At 39.4% G+C, this 14,851-nt stretch overlaps 1 protein-coding gene across 6 annotated transcripts in view; it reads left to right on the top strand.

Annotated features, from left to right (window-relative positions):
* The window catches only part of BAHCC1 (BAH domain and coiled-coil containing 1), a 125,423-nt gene that overhangs the window by 17,624 nt on the left and 92,948 nt on the right, over positions 1-14,851 (top strand). For 3 of the 6 annotated variants that reach the window (XM_063293397.1, XM_063293398.1, XM_063293399.1), the window contains exon 1: positions 3,714-4,253. In XM_063293397.1, coding sequence (XP_063149467.1) covers positions 4,088-4,253 — 166 coding nt within the window. In that variant the 5' untranslated portion in view covers positions 3,714-4,087. Of the gene's footprint in view, positions 1-2,531; positions 2,619-3,713; positions 4,254-14,851 lie in introns of those variants that run through there. The other 3 variants (XM_063293395.1, XM_063293396.1, XM_063293394.1) reach the window with 2 other exon arrangements.

Raw genomic sequence — 14,851 nt, 5'->3', positions numbered from 1 at the left:
GTGTATATATATATATATATATATGCAAAATCATTGCTGCCAAAAATATCTTTGCATATATTTTTAAAAGCAATGCAAGTACCTGGAGATGGAAAAATGTAACAATTGTATCCATTCCTCAACTAAATTGAATATCCTTAAAAAAAATCCTCCTTTGGGAAAGGAGATGCATATTGTTTCTAACGAAATGCAAACCTATGAGATATGCATGTTGGTGCTTTATTTTTTAAATGGTTTCTATTTCCTGGAAATTTTGTGCGCTGCTTCTGGTAGTGCTAACAAAATCTGATTGTTCACATATTTCTTACCTCAAATTCTAATCAGTTTGCTTGCTTTTTTTTAAATGGAACTGTAAATGGTTGCTTTACAAGGAAAACAAACATGCATGTAAATTTGTAGTCTCAATTTTTCTTTAAAATGAATCATAATAGAAGATCATTATGGATTTGATTCCTTCCTGCTGAATGCTCAAGATGATCTGCGCCAGAAAATGCTTGAACTCTTAACAGTTCTGAATTACAACGAAAAATGAAAACAATAAAAGAAGCATTTTAATTTCTTTACCCGCCGGGGTGTGCGCAAGTACTGATCTTCCGCACAGTAAGATAACTGTTCTGTTGTGGAGAGAAACATGCCGTTAGGCTGCATCGTAAGGATTTTTTAAAATTAAAAAGGAAGAAAATCTGTCTTGCTTGTTTGGGTTCAGTTTAGAACGATGAACCATAGTTGCTTTTTGATGGAAGAAAAGGTTTCTGGAAACTGAATAATTCAGTGACACGCTTTTGTTTTTCGGTTTTCTCTTTCTTTCAATCTCTCTGCCTGTTTGCAATGATTGTAGTAATCATTTGATTTTAAAATGCAGTGAACGCTTTGGGTGGTGGCATCGTTGCTCAGCTTAGTATAGCGAAACAACTTTAGCCTAGCTTCCCTTTCGTAAATAATAATGATTATTATTATTTTGCAAAATAAAAAAGCGATTCTGTGGGAAGCGAACAAGAGGATGTGTAAGAAAAATGAAATTGTTCAAAATCTGTTAGCTGGGAGAGAAAAATCCTCACATTTTGGGAGAGATCTCTGTTTTTTAGCATGCTGCTGCCTGGTGGAAGCCCTCAGGTTGTAGCAGCGGCAGACCCTTTTGATGGCTGCCGCTCTTGAGAGATCTTCGCTGGGCTATAGAAGGACTTAGCACGGCAGAGACTTCTTCACCCTTTTTGTTTTTTCCGACAAGGCCCGTGAGCAGTGTGCTGAAGCGTTTGAACTCTGCCGGATCTTCAGTTTCTTTCTTCGTCCACCTTTTGGAGAGTAGAACGTATTTCTAGTCCGCGCAAAACCTCGGCGACTCAGTAGAATTGACCAGAGAACATACAGCTGGATTATTATATTCCCCCCCCCCCAATTTCTTTCCTTGCCCCAATTAAAACAAACAAGGGAAGGGGCGTAGCTCACTGGAACCAAACCATGCAAATTTACACCGTCCTTTTGTTCCTTTGGAAGTCAGTTCAGCAATTGATTTTAAAGTAACGTACCTCGCTCTCGTCAGCGACGCTTCCTATGCTGTAAAGATCGTCATCTTAGTTTCGGCCACGCTGAAGAGAAGCCAAGGAAGATCGGAGGCAGGCTGTTCAAGTCTCCAGTTTTGATGACTGGATCCAGAGACCCTCACGCTGCACATCATTCCGTTTACCAGTTCGGAGAAAGGCTGATTTCAGTGTTCCCCTTTCGGCTCTAGCAATTGCCAAAATGGACACGACCTTAGAGCAAACTGTCTGCACGGTACGTGGTAGCGAGTACTCATTCCTGGAATGCTAATACTAAAACTTTCCGCCTATATCAGGATTTCCAATAGGCTGGTTTATTTCAGTCGGGTACACTTTTTTCCCCTTAAATATGCATATATAGATAAAAAATCTCCTGAAGAAGGGGGAGGGGTGGTAAACCAATACACAGTGTTCCCTTCATGTTGATGTATCGAACCCAAACTTGCTGAAGCTGCTAATTTCGCTTTTGTCTTCCAGGCCTCAACTCTTCCATAACCTCCTCCCTCTAGCCCATTATTATTTTCTGCTGCCTCTCTGGGAAGAATTTTACTGGGGGGGGGGAGTTGATGAGAGTATACATTTTCTTTATAATTCCCCCTAAGTGCAAAATATAAAATATTGATAATATGCAAACAATTAAAATCTCAAGCAATAAAGAAACTCTTGTCTTTTTGTACATAGTGGTTCCATTTACTTAAAATAAAAAGCTCTCCATATTTCTCTTTTCCTCTATTTTGTGTACCTATGTGTGCACACACATACACATGTTTGTGTGCATGTGTAATCTTATCCGCTGTGCAAATATGTAGTCATTTAATACCCTGTTTTCAGTTATAGATTAAATCAAACACCAAGTAGTTGAGCAATGTTAAGAGTTAAAAGCTTCGCATCTAACCATTTAAAATAGTATTCAGTAAATAAAAAAATACTCTTTCATTGTTCTGATCATGGCACATTAAGGTAAGCAAATGTTTTTTCTCTTTCTCCGTGATGGTTAACTACTAAGCATGTTCAGTATGGAGTTAGTTTTCGTATGAATTGAATGGGCTGTGGATCCTTCAGACAATGTAAGAGTTCCAGGTAAGAATAGATACATAGGATGAACTGCCTCACTATACAGGAAAAAAATAATTTGGGTACCCCTCCTTCCCCCACTGTAGATGCATTAGGTCCCCATTAATATCTCAATGACTTTGTTTATAAGGGAGATGCATTTTTTGTAGCCAAATGCCAGTGGAAATCTTTCAGTGCAGCACAGTCCTATTCGGTAAATCTGAAGGGAAAAAAGGGGGGGAGGTCTTTTTATCCCCCCCTCCTTCCTCTTGGCCTAATGTTACACACATTGGGTCTAAGCCAGAAACCCCTTATGTGTAAATGGAATGAATGCACAGGAAGAACCTTACATAACCGTTTCGTCTAAGAATACAGTTGTAGAATTTAAACCCCTGCCCTTGAAGGAGGAATGCAGGACTTTGCCACTCAAATGTCTGCAGTGAAATATTTATTTCTGAGCTTGAGTAATTGAAGCACAGCAAGCTCTTTTTCCCTCGTCTGGGGTCTGTGCAAGGAAGTTCTTTTGGATTGCATCAAGGCAACTGGTTTGTAAACCTGGAAACGAGCAAACCAAAGATAATCCCCGTCCCTCCCACCCATACACATCTAAAGCAAAATACCACACTTTACATTAGGGAGGAGGGGCAACTGAAAGACACCCCATCCAGTCTCATAACATTTTTAAAAGCATCCATTTGAAGATATAGTTTGCCTAGATACCAGAGCAAGGAAATGACTGAAGTAGTCATTGGAGAACATTTAGCAGTTCAAAATAATAACGTAGGGTTAAAAAAAAAAAAAATTGCGTTCCGTGTATTATTTTTCCTTCTAAGTTTCCTCGGTCCTCTGACCACCTCGCCGCCCTAATTACATTGGAGCACTGCTCCTGTTTCCATGCGTACGGACCTGCTTTATCCGTATCTCTCCCCCTTCCCCTCCCCCGCCGTGGTGATAAAAACTACAAGGCCTAGAAGCGCCGCATTGCTGTATTTTCTATTTTCAACGTAGATTTCGAAGGAGTTTGATGTATTTGTTTTAAATCTGGTTGTCGCCATGTAATCCATAAGAACCAGTTGCTTCTTTCTCACAAAGGCAGCCGGCAAAAAGGAAGAGACGTAGAAGGCCGGGGGGGGGGGTTGTTTCCACGGTCTCGTTTTGGGGGGAACCCATCAGCAGGGCTTCTAGGACGGGGCCGCCGCTTCTCCCCTTCTGATGCTGCGCCCGCAGTCAATGTGTCCAGGCCCGATGGCTTCCTCACGCGCTTGATCTCTTCTTCCTTTCCCTTGCAGAGAATGAGGCCGGATCCCCGGTGCCATGAGAAGCGGAGGCCCCTTGGAGGAATACGATTAGCCTCGTGCTGAGGGGAGCCCTTCCTTCCCCGCGCCTGCGGCCTGCAGATTTCCCTTCCCGGGGAGGGGGCGAATCTTCGCCCGCTGCAAGGTTGCCCCGCAGCCCCTTCCCTGCCGGGGCTTTGGTTGTGGGAGTGCAGCCCCGGTATGGATGGCCGGGAGTTCGCGCCCCCGCCTCCCCTCCTGGCCGAGAGGGGCCATCGCAACAGCTCCAGCCGCCTCGCTTCCGCCGGGCACAACTCAGTGCAGCACGGAGGACACTTCCAGCCCGGGAAATACTTCCCCTCGCCCATCTCCATGGCTACGCACACAGGTCAGTGCGGAGCGCCGAGGTTAAAGGAGCGAAGGGGATCTAAGGGGCCTTGGAGAGCCCGCGGGGAGGCTTGGGCGCCCTGACTACAGAGTGACGAGGGAGGGGTCGCGAGCACCAAAGGAGGGGCGCTCAATTGAGCTGTTTAGAAGAGTAAAAGGGGGGGTGATATTGCAGGAGATTGATCTTTGCTTCGGTTGTATCAGTGTGCAGAGTGTGCAGAGTTAAGCGAACTGCTGTGAAGGGAGAAATAAAAATAGCAAGTAAGGGAGCAGCACACCAGCAGGAAAGGTTTTGGCTCTGCTTTGCAAATGCCCCTTTTTGCTGTCTTATTTTTAATTGCTTGGTGTGTGTTTTTTCCTTCGCTCTCTGACAATACATTCACATATTTCTGAAAGTCTTAGCAGGCGGAGAATCTGTCCCGTGGCCTGCCTCAGCAGTTATGCGCGTTTGAGCAAGGGAAAAGCTGCCTGCTTGTGATTTAATAGGGTCGGAGGGTGAGAGAAGGGGAAGGAGGAAAGCATTCCTTCCCAATCTTTTATTGGGGGCTGTGCGGAATGGGGTGGTCAGAAGCGTAGTGGAGGTGACCCTTTCTGTCCCGGCTAAGAATTCAGAATTCCCAGGACACCCGCAGCTTTCTTTCAGGCATTTGTGAGAAAAAGAGACTGTATTTTTGGCCAATCTGAATATTTCATCTTGGTAAGGGGCAAAATCCTAAGGCCCATGTCCCCAAATTCCTCTTCATGATGGAGCTTTTCTTTTTAGTTGAGGAGGGCTAAAATAAAGGCTGTTCCACCGTCCTCCCCCTACCACATGCCCCTTAGTTGTTGGGATTGAAGGGAAAGCCCACAGAAAGGAGTGGGGGGGGTGAAACCCTTTTTCTGCATTAATGTCCTTAAGAAATTTTTTTGCATAAACAAGGCACTTTCTCTCTCTCTCCCTCTGTGAACAAAAAGGCTGTTATTTGCCCAGTAAGGGTGAGCACCCAGGAGCCGGCTGTGCTCTTTCAGATTAGGGGTAGCTGTATGTGCAGGGTGAGCATTAATAGAGAGGGTGGTATAAGACTAGAAAATCCTGTTTCTATATAAAGACCTGAAGTGTCAGGGTGAGAATGGGTTTGCAGTGCATGTGTTAGTTTTAACAAGTGCTCGTGGTATCTTGCTGAAGACACAATGTTTGGCAAGAAAAATTGGGGGGGGGTGGTATGTGCCAGGTTCTTTAGAGATCGTCCATGGCATCCATTTTTAATCAATTAATTGCCTGGGATGGGGAGGGTGTGCAAAATAGCAGGTGTTGCCTGTAGAGCATTAGTGAGAACACATGCACAAAATGGGACAGCCATTGTATGCTTAAAGCAGCTCAGGATTTCAACTTGCCCATCCCTAATTTAAGGTCTTTTTGGAAGCAAGATCTATATTGGCCGTTTAGAATAAGGTTTTATATATCAATATGGAAAAACCAAAACACTAGCAACAATTCCACCCCTTACATATGCTCCAAAGCTGGAATGCAAAAACTTGTAATAAAAGTAATACATGCTGAATGAGAGGTGGTGAAATTTTTAAGATACTGTCTATGCTTCAGAATGCCTTAGATTCATTGTGTTTTCATAGGAACTGATCTAGGCTTGCTGCATTTGTTTTTGAATTTTTTAGAGACCTATCTGGAATAAATAGTTTGGCGTTAGAAATATTTTCTTTCTTCCTGATGTTTGACTTTGTTTCCAGTGGAACTTAACTAGCTTTTCTATTTAACTCAGTCACTATTCATATTTTTGTCCTTAGGGTTTTCTCATATGGTTGAGTTTTTCAAATTCTGTGGCCAACTCTGAATATGTAGTATGTACCTTCATTTGCGTGTACGGGCTGTTTATGGGATATATATTTATGGAAGTATGGATTTAATCTTAGATTTACAAAACCTCACACAGCCACTTAAGTTTTGTTTACAAGTTACTTTAAACATCAGAAGAGGAAAATGTGTGAGTTTTTATTTTTCTCTAAACTCAGCAGTAACAGTCATCGTTACTGCTAGCTTGACAAACTATGAATGGTAATAAAATTATACCTGCTTTAATGGGATTATAATTAGTATATGGATTAAAAAGAATGGCATGAGGTAAACCAGAATGGATAAAAATGATCAAACGGGAGTTTAGACATTTATTATTATTTTTTAAATGTCATATCCAGCTGCAAATTATTAATTTTTAGCATAATGAGATTTTTAAAAATTCCTAACAAATGCAACAAGCTATACATACTTTGAGCTTTATTTGAAATTAATGAATCATTCTGTAGGGTTTTAGCAGTTTTAATTTTTTTAACCTACTTTTCTTCTACCTACTTACCTGCCCAATACAAAATAGAGGATGCTCATTAGAGTGAAATCTTTAAAAAAAATCTGTTTGCATTCAGCAACAATAGAAAGGAATTTTAAAATGCAAACTTGGGCAAATTGGATGAGGAGTATGATTTGTGTCAATCACTCTGTTTTTCTTCCGTAGTCTGGATTCAACATGCCTTCTGTTTCCAAGCCATTTGAAATTTTTCTATTGATCTTTTTTCTGCTTTCTAATTTTTTTTCTTCCACTGTATGTGTTTCAAATAAGACTTTTAATTAAGCTCATAATTAGAAATATTATTTTTAAAATTGTTGCTGTGATCTTTTATTTTATATTTTTAGAATATGTGCTTAGTTGAACATTTTTTTTTTTTACATTCAAGAAGCAAACTGACAATAAAAAGAAAAAATTATTGATGATATCTTGACATTGATGCACAATTATAATATGGGAAAGTCCTCTCCAGAACCAGGGGTTAAAATATGTGAATACACAGACTAGGCTATAGTGAATCTTTGCCATTTTTAAATATTACTGTTGTTCTTGTTACTATATAAAGAGTGGCTGACTAACGTCTCCTAAGCCAAAATGTGATCTGTGTAACTTAGATTAATACAATGAAGATATGCAGGAGAAGGCCCTGGTTCAAGTTATTCATGATAAAATATATGAAGACTACTTGTTAAAGAAAATAATTGGGAAGGATTTGCTCACTTTGTAACCTGCATTGTAGATACCTTCAAACATTTTTAGGAAGTAAAAGAAGCAAAACATATTAAAGGCCGGATATAAAACAAATCCATTGGGAATAGACTGGAACGCAAAGTGCTCTATAAGAAAGGACTTAATTTTTATGTGTTCTCAGACAAAATTCCACAAGGCATACACTCATTGATCAAGCATGTATTCTAACACTTCCTCCTCCCTAGAATTCTCTCCTCATAGAGATAACTTGTACCCTCCCTATCCCTACCCTTGAACAGTTCCTTTTTTAAAGCTGGCCATAGAGACCTTGAATTTTTGAAGTTAGTTTTTAATGTTCAGCAAATTGTTTTTCTTATAGCAGAGTGCTGATAGTTTTATAATCCCACTGTAGAAATTTTATGGTAAAGTGCTGTTTTAGTAACCTTGTCACAAAAGGTGCAATTAAAATGTTTTGTCTCATTATTTTTTTGTGCATTAGATTTGTGTGTGGATGTGTGTGCGTGCGCACACATGCGTCTCCCATGCAGATGGTCCAAAGTCAAAGCTGTGAAAATTTGAGAGAGAGAGAGAGAGAGAGAGAGAGAGAGAGAGAGAGAGAGAGAGAGGATATTAGCAGTATTATTCATCATTATTCCTGCCTGAAGCTGTTTGGATTTTCATATTGCTGTTGATTCTTTCATATGCAAGCAAGCATCTTACCAAAGAAAGATAGTGGAAGGAAAACCCAAAAATGATTTCATCCCACCAACTATTATATACACATTGTTAAGGCTTTTTTTTTTTTGGTAGTAAATTGGAAATATTTGAGATAATGTGCCCATCTATACAAGTTAAACAATTGTGCCAGCCCAGATAACTAAAAAGAAGAAAGAATGATAACTGTCCAGGATGGACATAGGCTTCAGTAAGCGTGGCAAAAGATCTCAGACATTTTGTTTGAATGAAAATTGACACAGTAATTCTAGGTTGTGGGGGGGCTTTGGAGAGACTATTAGAATTTCAAGTAGATTTTAGTTATCATTAAATGAAGTAAAGGGGAGTGACCAGGGATTTTTAGAGAGGAAGACTCTAACGAGGATTGCCCCCCTTCCAAATTATCTCTTCCTCCTAGGCCCCAACATCACTTAAAAATAAATTTTAGTAAATACTTCATTATGTCACCAGTGGCTGTTTCTGCAACACATTTGCCATCACTGAGTAGGTGCTAAACGAGTTACTGTTCAAACGTGTGTTCTGAAGACTCTAACCACCTTTACTTACAAATGACAAGTAGCATGAGACATGAAAGGCAATGCAGAGATAACAGTTAGAAACTGCCAGTGCTGATCTTTTGCACAAGAACGGCATGGTGCACATGGTTACGCAAGGCAGTTGTGGTTGTACACGAGTGAGCACACACGTGCGCGCGCACACACAGAAATTAAAGTTCAGTTTTGAAATGTACATTGTCCCACTGGGAATTGCTCCACCATCATGTCTAATTATTCATATGAAAGGTAGATCTTTTTTCCACGGGAGCAACTAGGCCATGTGTGCATGTTTGACTATGATGCTAATTTAGAGGCATAGTTGTATTTCCATGTGCAAAGTAATTGTTCCAGTGCAAAATTTACACTACTGTATCTTCAAAACAGGCCTAACCCTGAGCAGAGGCTGCTCAAAATAATGCAAATCCAAATATAAGGAAGACTGTTTAAAATAAGCATAAGCCTAAAAATATCATTTCAGAAAGTCAGCTTCTTTTATATTAAAAAAGAAAGAAATGCCAATCCTAGAACCAAAAGATCTAAAAATATTCAAGGCTTTGGCAAGGCTCATGAAGTTAAATAAATTATATAAGCACCATTCATGGGAAAGATTCTACTTACTTCTTACAGAAACATTGTTCAAGTTAATAAAAATTGTAATTTACTAGCCACCAAGCTATTCATGACTTTTCATGAGTCTAAATTTAATTGGTCAGGCTTCTGGAGTCTATCATTTCCTGCTGGATTAATAGATTTGTATTGAAGTTTGTGACATAGAAGGGAAGAAAAAAAAATCAACCCCAAACCAGAATCATGAAATGGCATATTTCTGGACAAACATGGTTGGCTGGAGGTTGTGAGGGGAGGGAGCCTTCCTCCCCACTTTTTATTTTCTTGACTCCAGCCACACATATCTGCCTTGCATCTTGAGTGCTTCGGAAAGTAGGATTCGTTGTGAGATGTAGAAATGTAGGGGGTACCAGGAATGCTGGCATACAATTTAGATATTCCAAGCCCTTTGGAACACAGCACAGTTATTTTAATTTGATAAATGATCGGGCACCTTTAAGAGTGTGTTTGAACAATCAAGATACACTTCAGCAAGTTGATAGGATGTATGCTGTCAACTTGCATATGCCATTAACGCAGACTGCACGCATAAATAATGTGAAAGCACAGCTCCTCTCCTCACCCTTCAATTCTCCATGCAATTCCCATTCACAAAAATGCCCTTTACACATTAAACCAGGGGTCTTCAGAGCCAAGAATCCAACATTTTTCTTTTCCTCCATTTTAAGAGCAGACTTTTCAAGATGAGTGATTTTAAAACAAGAAAGTATTGAGATTATTGAATGTACCAAACTGATTCTGTGGATTGTCCCTATGTGGGAGTATACATGTGTGTGCACATTCATATGTGCATGCATGCATGAGAGAAAGAGGACAATCCTGTTGTGAGTGCTGCTTCCCTATTATTTTAGTTTTACTATGTCACATGATTGCATTCTTTTTGATGCTTTGCCTTTGGTATGTAAAACTAGGTAGAGTGGTATGTGCAATGTGTAGGGGTGACTGGCATTTAAACTATGGCATGTAATAATTAATTAGACTAGTAATTAACACCAATAATTCCCAATAAATAACAAAACCATCAGTTACTTTTGACTTATGGGTGACCATCAGAAAGGGCTTTTGTAGTAATTCATGGAACTCTGTGTGTGCAAGAGAGAGAAATCTTGATGAGAATTCTTGAAACTATTGCACAGGAGACAAAAATCTATCTGCCTTGGACAAGAGGAAGTCTTGTGTTGGCAGAACTCTGCTTATGTAATAAGGATGTAGCTCAATATCTCCTATTTAGACAAGTTTGGAGTCACTTGGTCACGGGAAGATGCAAAATTGTATACTTCTCTTGGCCTTGTTCATTGTTGATGTGTAATTCAGGGGTTATCATGAACTATACAGTTTTTCACTTGCAATTGTATGCTTAAATGCATAGAGCATTATCAGAATCAGAGTGAGAGTTGGCATCTGAATTCTAACTTCTGGGTGGGTGTGGGTGGGTGTGTTAATTTCTCTGTGAGTTTCCATTTCTGTGAAATATTATGTACTTTACTGATTACAGACCAGAGATGTGAATATTGAATCAAAGTATAGGTGGAGTTAGAAGAACTGGTCAGAATTGCCCATAAAACTTGATTGTGTGCCTATAGATAGTGCTTTTCATGCTCTGTTTCATACTTGGAGAACATTAAAAATAAGTCTGAATACAGTAGTTCAATGATTCTTACTTCTGTAATATTGAAGTTGTTTACTCATCCCGTCAGTTCCCACTCTTCATGATCTAAGTCCCCAATTCCCCCCCTCTCAAAAATAAACCTTATATGCGGTGTTATTTTGAATTGAATTGCCATAATTTGTGGATTATTGATTTGTGTAATACCTAAGAAATCTCATTAATGTTGATGCATTCAGGTCATATTATCAGAGAATGCTGTACATTGGACTGATACAGCCTGTAGATGGAGTGGTATACAGGTGATATATATGGTGTTCTGCTGATGGTATGCTCTGATTTAGCAGAGATGTTGACAGTGGAAGAGAGGCTCGTTTTTTGGTGATTCTCCCTGCAGCCATTCAGCTGCAAAAGCCTGCATACAAAAGTCTTCTATAAGCCAGGGGATACCAACTGGATGCAAGCCAGAAAGATGAACATTAGGACTCTGGGCTAAACAGCAAAGAATCTTGCCTGTAAAATATATATTTAAGCCAAAACACAGAAATCTTGCACATCATAGTTGCAGAGTTTGCAGATGGAGGTACAATTCAAGACTTGCTTCTGATGCATACGCTCTAACTTTAAATGCTCAGAACATTAGCTTCCAGCATATAGCAACGGTATACTCCTGAGAAGTTTATGGCCGATATAACTTTTCTCCTGATATTTGTTCCTTCAGAAAATTTACAAAAATAGCGAACAAGACACTTTCTCTGCTTCCAGATCTACAAGGCCAAGTTTTGATTATTCTTTTAAAACAGTTGAAATAGCTGATGCGTCTAATTAGAATGTCATAGTAATAGCACATACTAGTACTAAAGCCTTTGAGCAATTAAAATTCTCTCAAGTGACTAAAAAGGGCTATTATAGCAAGCCCACAATCACCTTAGAGATAGAAGGATATCATATAAAGGCAGAAGCCTTGAGGCTGCTAAACTTTAGTTAGGATAAATGAGCAAAATTTACTATAGATTTCTTCTGATACTCTTACAGGGCTATCTGTCTTTACTCTAGAATGTCATTTCAGTGCTCTAGATGAACACATAAGTAAGAAAGACCAGGATAAGGACAGAGTCCTAGGAATTGGAAATTTAACATACAAAGGGACCTAAATGAATTTTATCCCTTTTATATATGTTTATTTGTGCATTTCCATTTTCAAAGCTGAGGTTCAGGACTGTCAAATCTCACCGTAGATAGAGTATATCATTCCATTTAACAAAACTTATATGTAAATAGTTTACCCCTTTATCCAAAGCTCTGATTATCCTTACAATCTGAACATCCTCCAGAGCATACAGATAAATAGGATGCTACTGTTCATAATACCATGTTCAGCACTCTTCTTCTGTATATTCAACTATGCTTTCTGTTCAACATAATAATAAATAATACTTGTGGATAGAGCAGCAAATTGCTTTGCTTGGAAGAGGTTTGCATAAAAAGCAATGGAAGTTTTGCACAGGCAATCTCACGTGTATAAGCAAATGGAGTGTGTAAGCAAATGGACAAGAAGGAGATCATGTCAGCTCTATTTTGGCTAAACCTTCCTGGTAAATTGTTTATTTCTTTTGCCTGTCAGATGGTTGCATTCAGTGCCAAAGTTCCAACTGATTCCCTTCGATGGATTGAATTCCAGACTGGAATTAGAAGCTGCTTAAATGGATGGTGAGGTGATGATGTTATGGGAAATTGACAGGACTGAAACTGGTAGCATTGCATCGTGCTCTAAAATATTGAGAGGGAGAGCTGTGGCTTTTAATTTTCGAAGACCTTGAACAGCAGCAGAGGGTCCATGTCACCAGAGACTAGTGGTGGCTCAGAGAGGCAGGATCCCTTGATCTCTCTTTTATAGTGCAATGCAGCTGTGTCTCCGATGCAAGGCCATTGAACATGGTAAAAAGAAACAAAAGCAATCCTGGGTGGGAGTGAATAGACCTTGAGGCAAGCTGTGTTTAAACTTTAAAAAATCTTTTAAGATTTCATCTTAGTTGTTAGAGATGCATGGGTTGAGAACATGCATACACTCCAGGTTAAAGCCAGCTAGCTGCAGTATGAGATGATCACCCATCATTGTTTATGGAGCAAGCTTGGAGTTCCAGTGAGCTATTTATCATCCTGGCAGGAGCTTTCCCCCAAAGCACACACACTCGTCTATTTTTCCCTTCATCTACTTCTTTCGCATGTTGATCTCTCCCTCCCTCTTGCAGTGTAGCAGATTCCCCAGAAAAAGAATTGTTTATTTCACACACACCCCAAAAAAAGAAAGAGGGAAAATAGATGTGTGTGAAAGTTAAAACAGATTTTGAGATTTTACTTGTCTTCTTATTAGTGGAACTTCTGAAGATTATAAAAAGGATGAGTAAGGGTGGTTGAGGGAGGTAAAGGCACACATCGGGCTGAAAGAAAGCAGAACACTGAGAAACAGAAATCTTGTAGAATTACAGTTGTGTAATTTTGCCTGCTTGTTAGTTTTATTATTTAGATCTAGCACAGGTTGCTGTTTGCTTGCTTCTGAAAGAGGTTAGTGGGATAGGTAGGAATAATTTGGGGTCACCTTTTATGTGACCATTACTGTCTCCTAAAATTTGGTTGAAGATAAAACCTATGGTTTTGTTCCAAAAAAGCCATTGATTTAGCAACAGACAGCTCTGATGATCAAGGTTTTGTTGTAAAAGTGAGTCATTATCATAGTGAAAGTTGCATTTGATCTACAATACAGGTGGCAGAAGATAAATATGGATCTACTGGTAAATCACTGGGTGGTTCTGAAGAGTTTCAGGCTGCCAGTTTAACAGTAGTAATTAAAAATGACTTCTCCTATGCTATGCTACTGAAAGGAAAAATATTTTGGATAACAGGGTGTTGAGTTTTGTGTAAAAAGACATGACCTCCATTGGGTTTAAGTACTCAAATCACATTTCTGGGTTAAGAATTCCCTCATTCAAATAGATGCTTTTGCACCAAGAACTGCTTAATGGATTTAAAGTTCTTGTTTTTTCAAAGTACAGTTTCCTAACATTTTGAGCTGGAGAAACCCATGAAACCTAAAGTTGGCATTTCTCAGTTTAAAAAAATGAACCTCCTCTAAACCCACCTTCGTGTGTGATGTGCGCCACTCACTTCATAACCTAAAGCTATCCACTATGATAAGCATGGCATTTGCCCAGCAAAAGGTTTCCCATCCCTGCCATAAGCCATCCATTATCTGAAGCAGCGTGTTTGCCTGCAGTAGAGAGACAGTGAAGCAGAATAAGCAATACATTATTAAAATGTTTATAATAGACAATTGTTAATTTAATAATAAACACTTCCATATTTGTATAGCTTGCTCCTGAAGCATTCAGTTGCTTGTTAAATGAAGGAAGATAGCTCTGGTAGTACAAGTTGGTTTCATTAAAGGCTTGTGATGGGTGAGGGGAGATAAGTTATTCGTATTACTCTTGGGTAAAAATTATTAACTTCTGCAACTGTGCACACTTCTTTCTATAAGTGGGGCATGTGGAAGCTTGTCTGTAGTGATTAAGGGGATGAAAATACGGAACTAGAGTATACATCTCAATTGTTGAGCTGAAGGCGGAATGAAATTAATCATGGAAGTTTGCTTGCTTATTTATTTATTTCTGCCATTTATCCCCTGCCTCAATTCTGATGGGCTCTATGTGGTTGACAGATATTAAAATAATAATAAATAATGCATTATGTTAAATAATTGAAATAAAAGCATATAGGTGCTTGTAACTTTAAAGTCAGCTGAAATTTCCAGGTGGTCTTCAAGGGCAACCCCTAGGGCTAATTACAGTACTTGAACTGGGCACTGATGAAGTCATGAGCAAATATCCTCAGTGCATCCTGTTCTAGAAAGGTCCAGGTAAGGAATTTAACATGAACAAGCAGTGCTTCAGGGAAATAGCAGGCAGCCTCTCTCAACCTGAGTTGCCCTACATGTTTTAGATAACAGCTTCCACCGCTCTTAATATTTGGTTATATGTTTATATTGTAGCTGATGGGAATTGTAGACCAAAAT

The sequence above is a fragment of the Candoia aspera genome, chromosome 2 (genome assembly GCF_035149785.1).
Source record: "Candoia aspera isolate rCanAsp1 chromosome 2, rCanAsp1.hap2, whole genome shotgun sequence".
NCBI lineage: Eukaryota > Metazoa > Chordata > Lepidosauria > Squamata > Boidae > Candoia > Candoia aspera.
The sequence above is the reverse complement of the archived record's forward strand: the minus strand, read 5'-3'. Positions and strand labels throughout refer to the sequence as shown.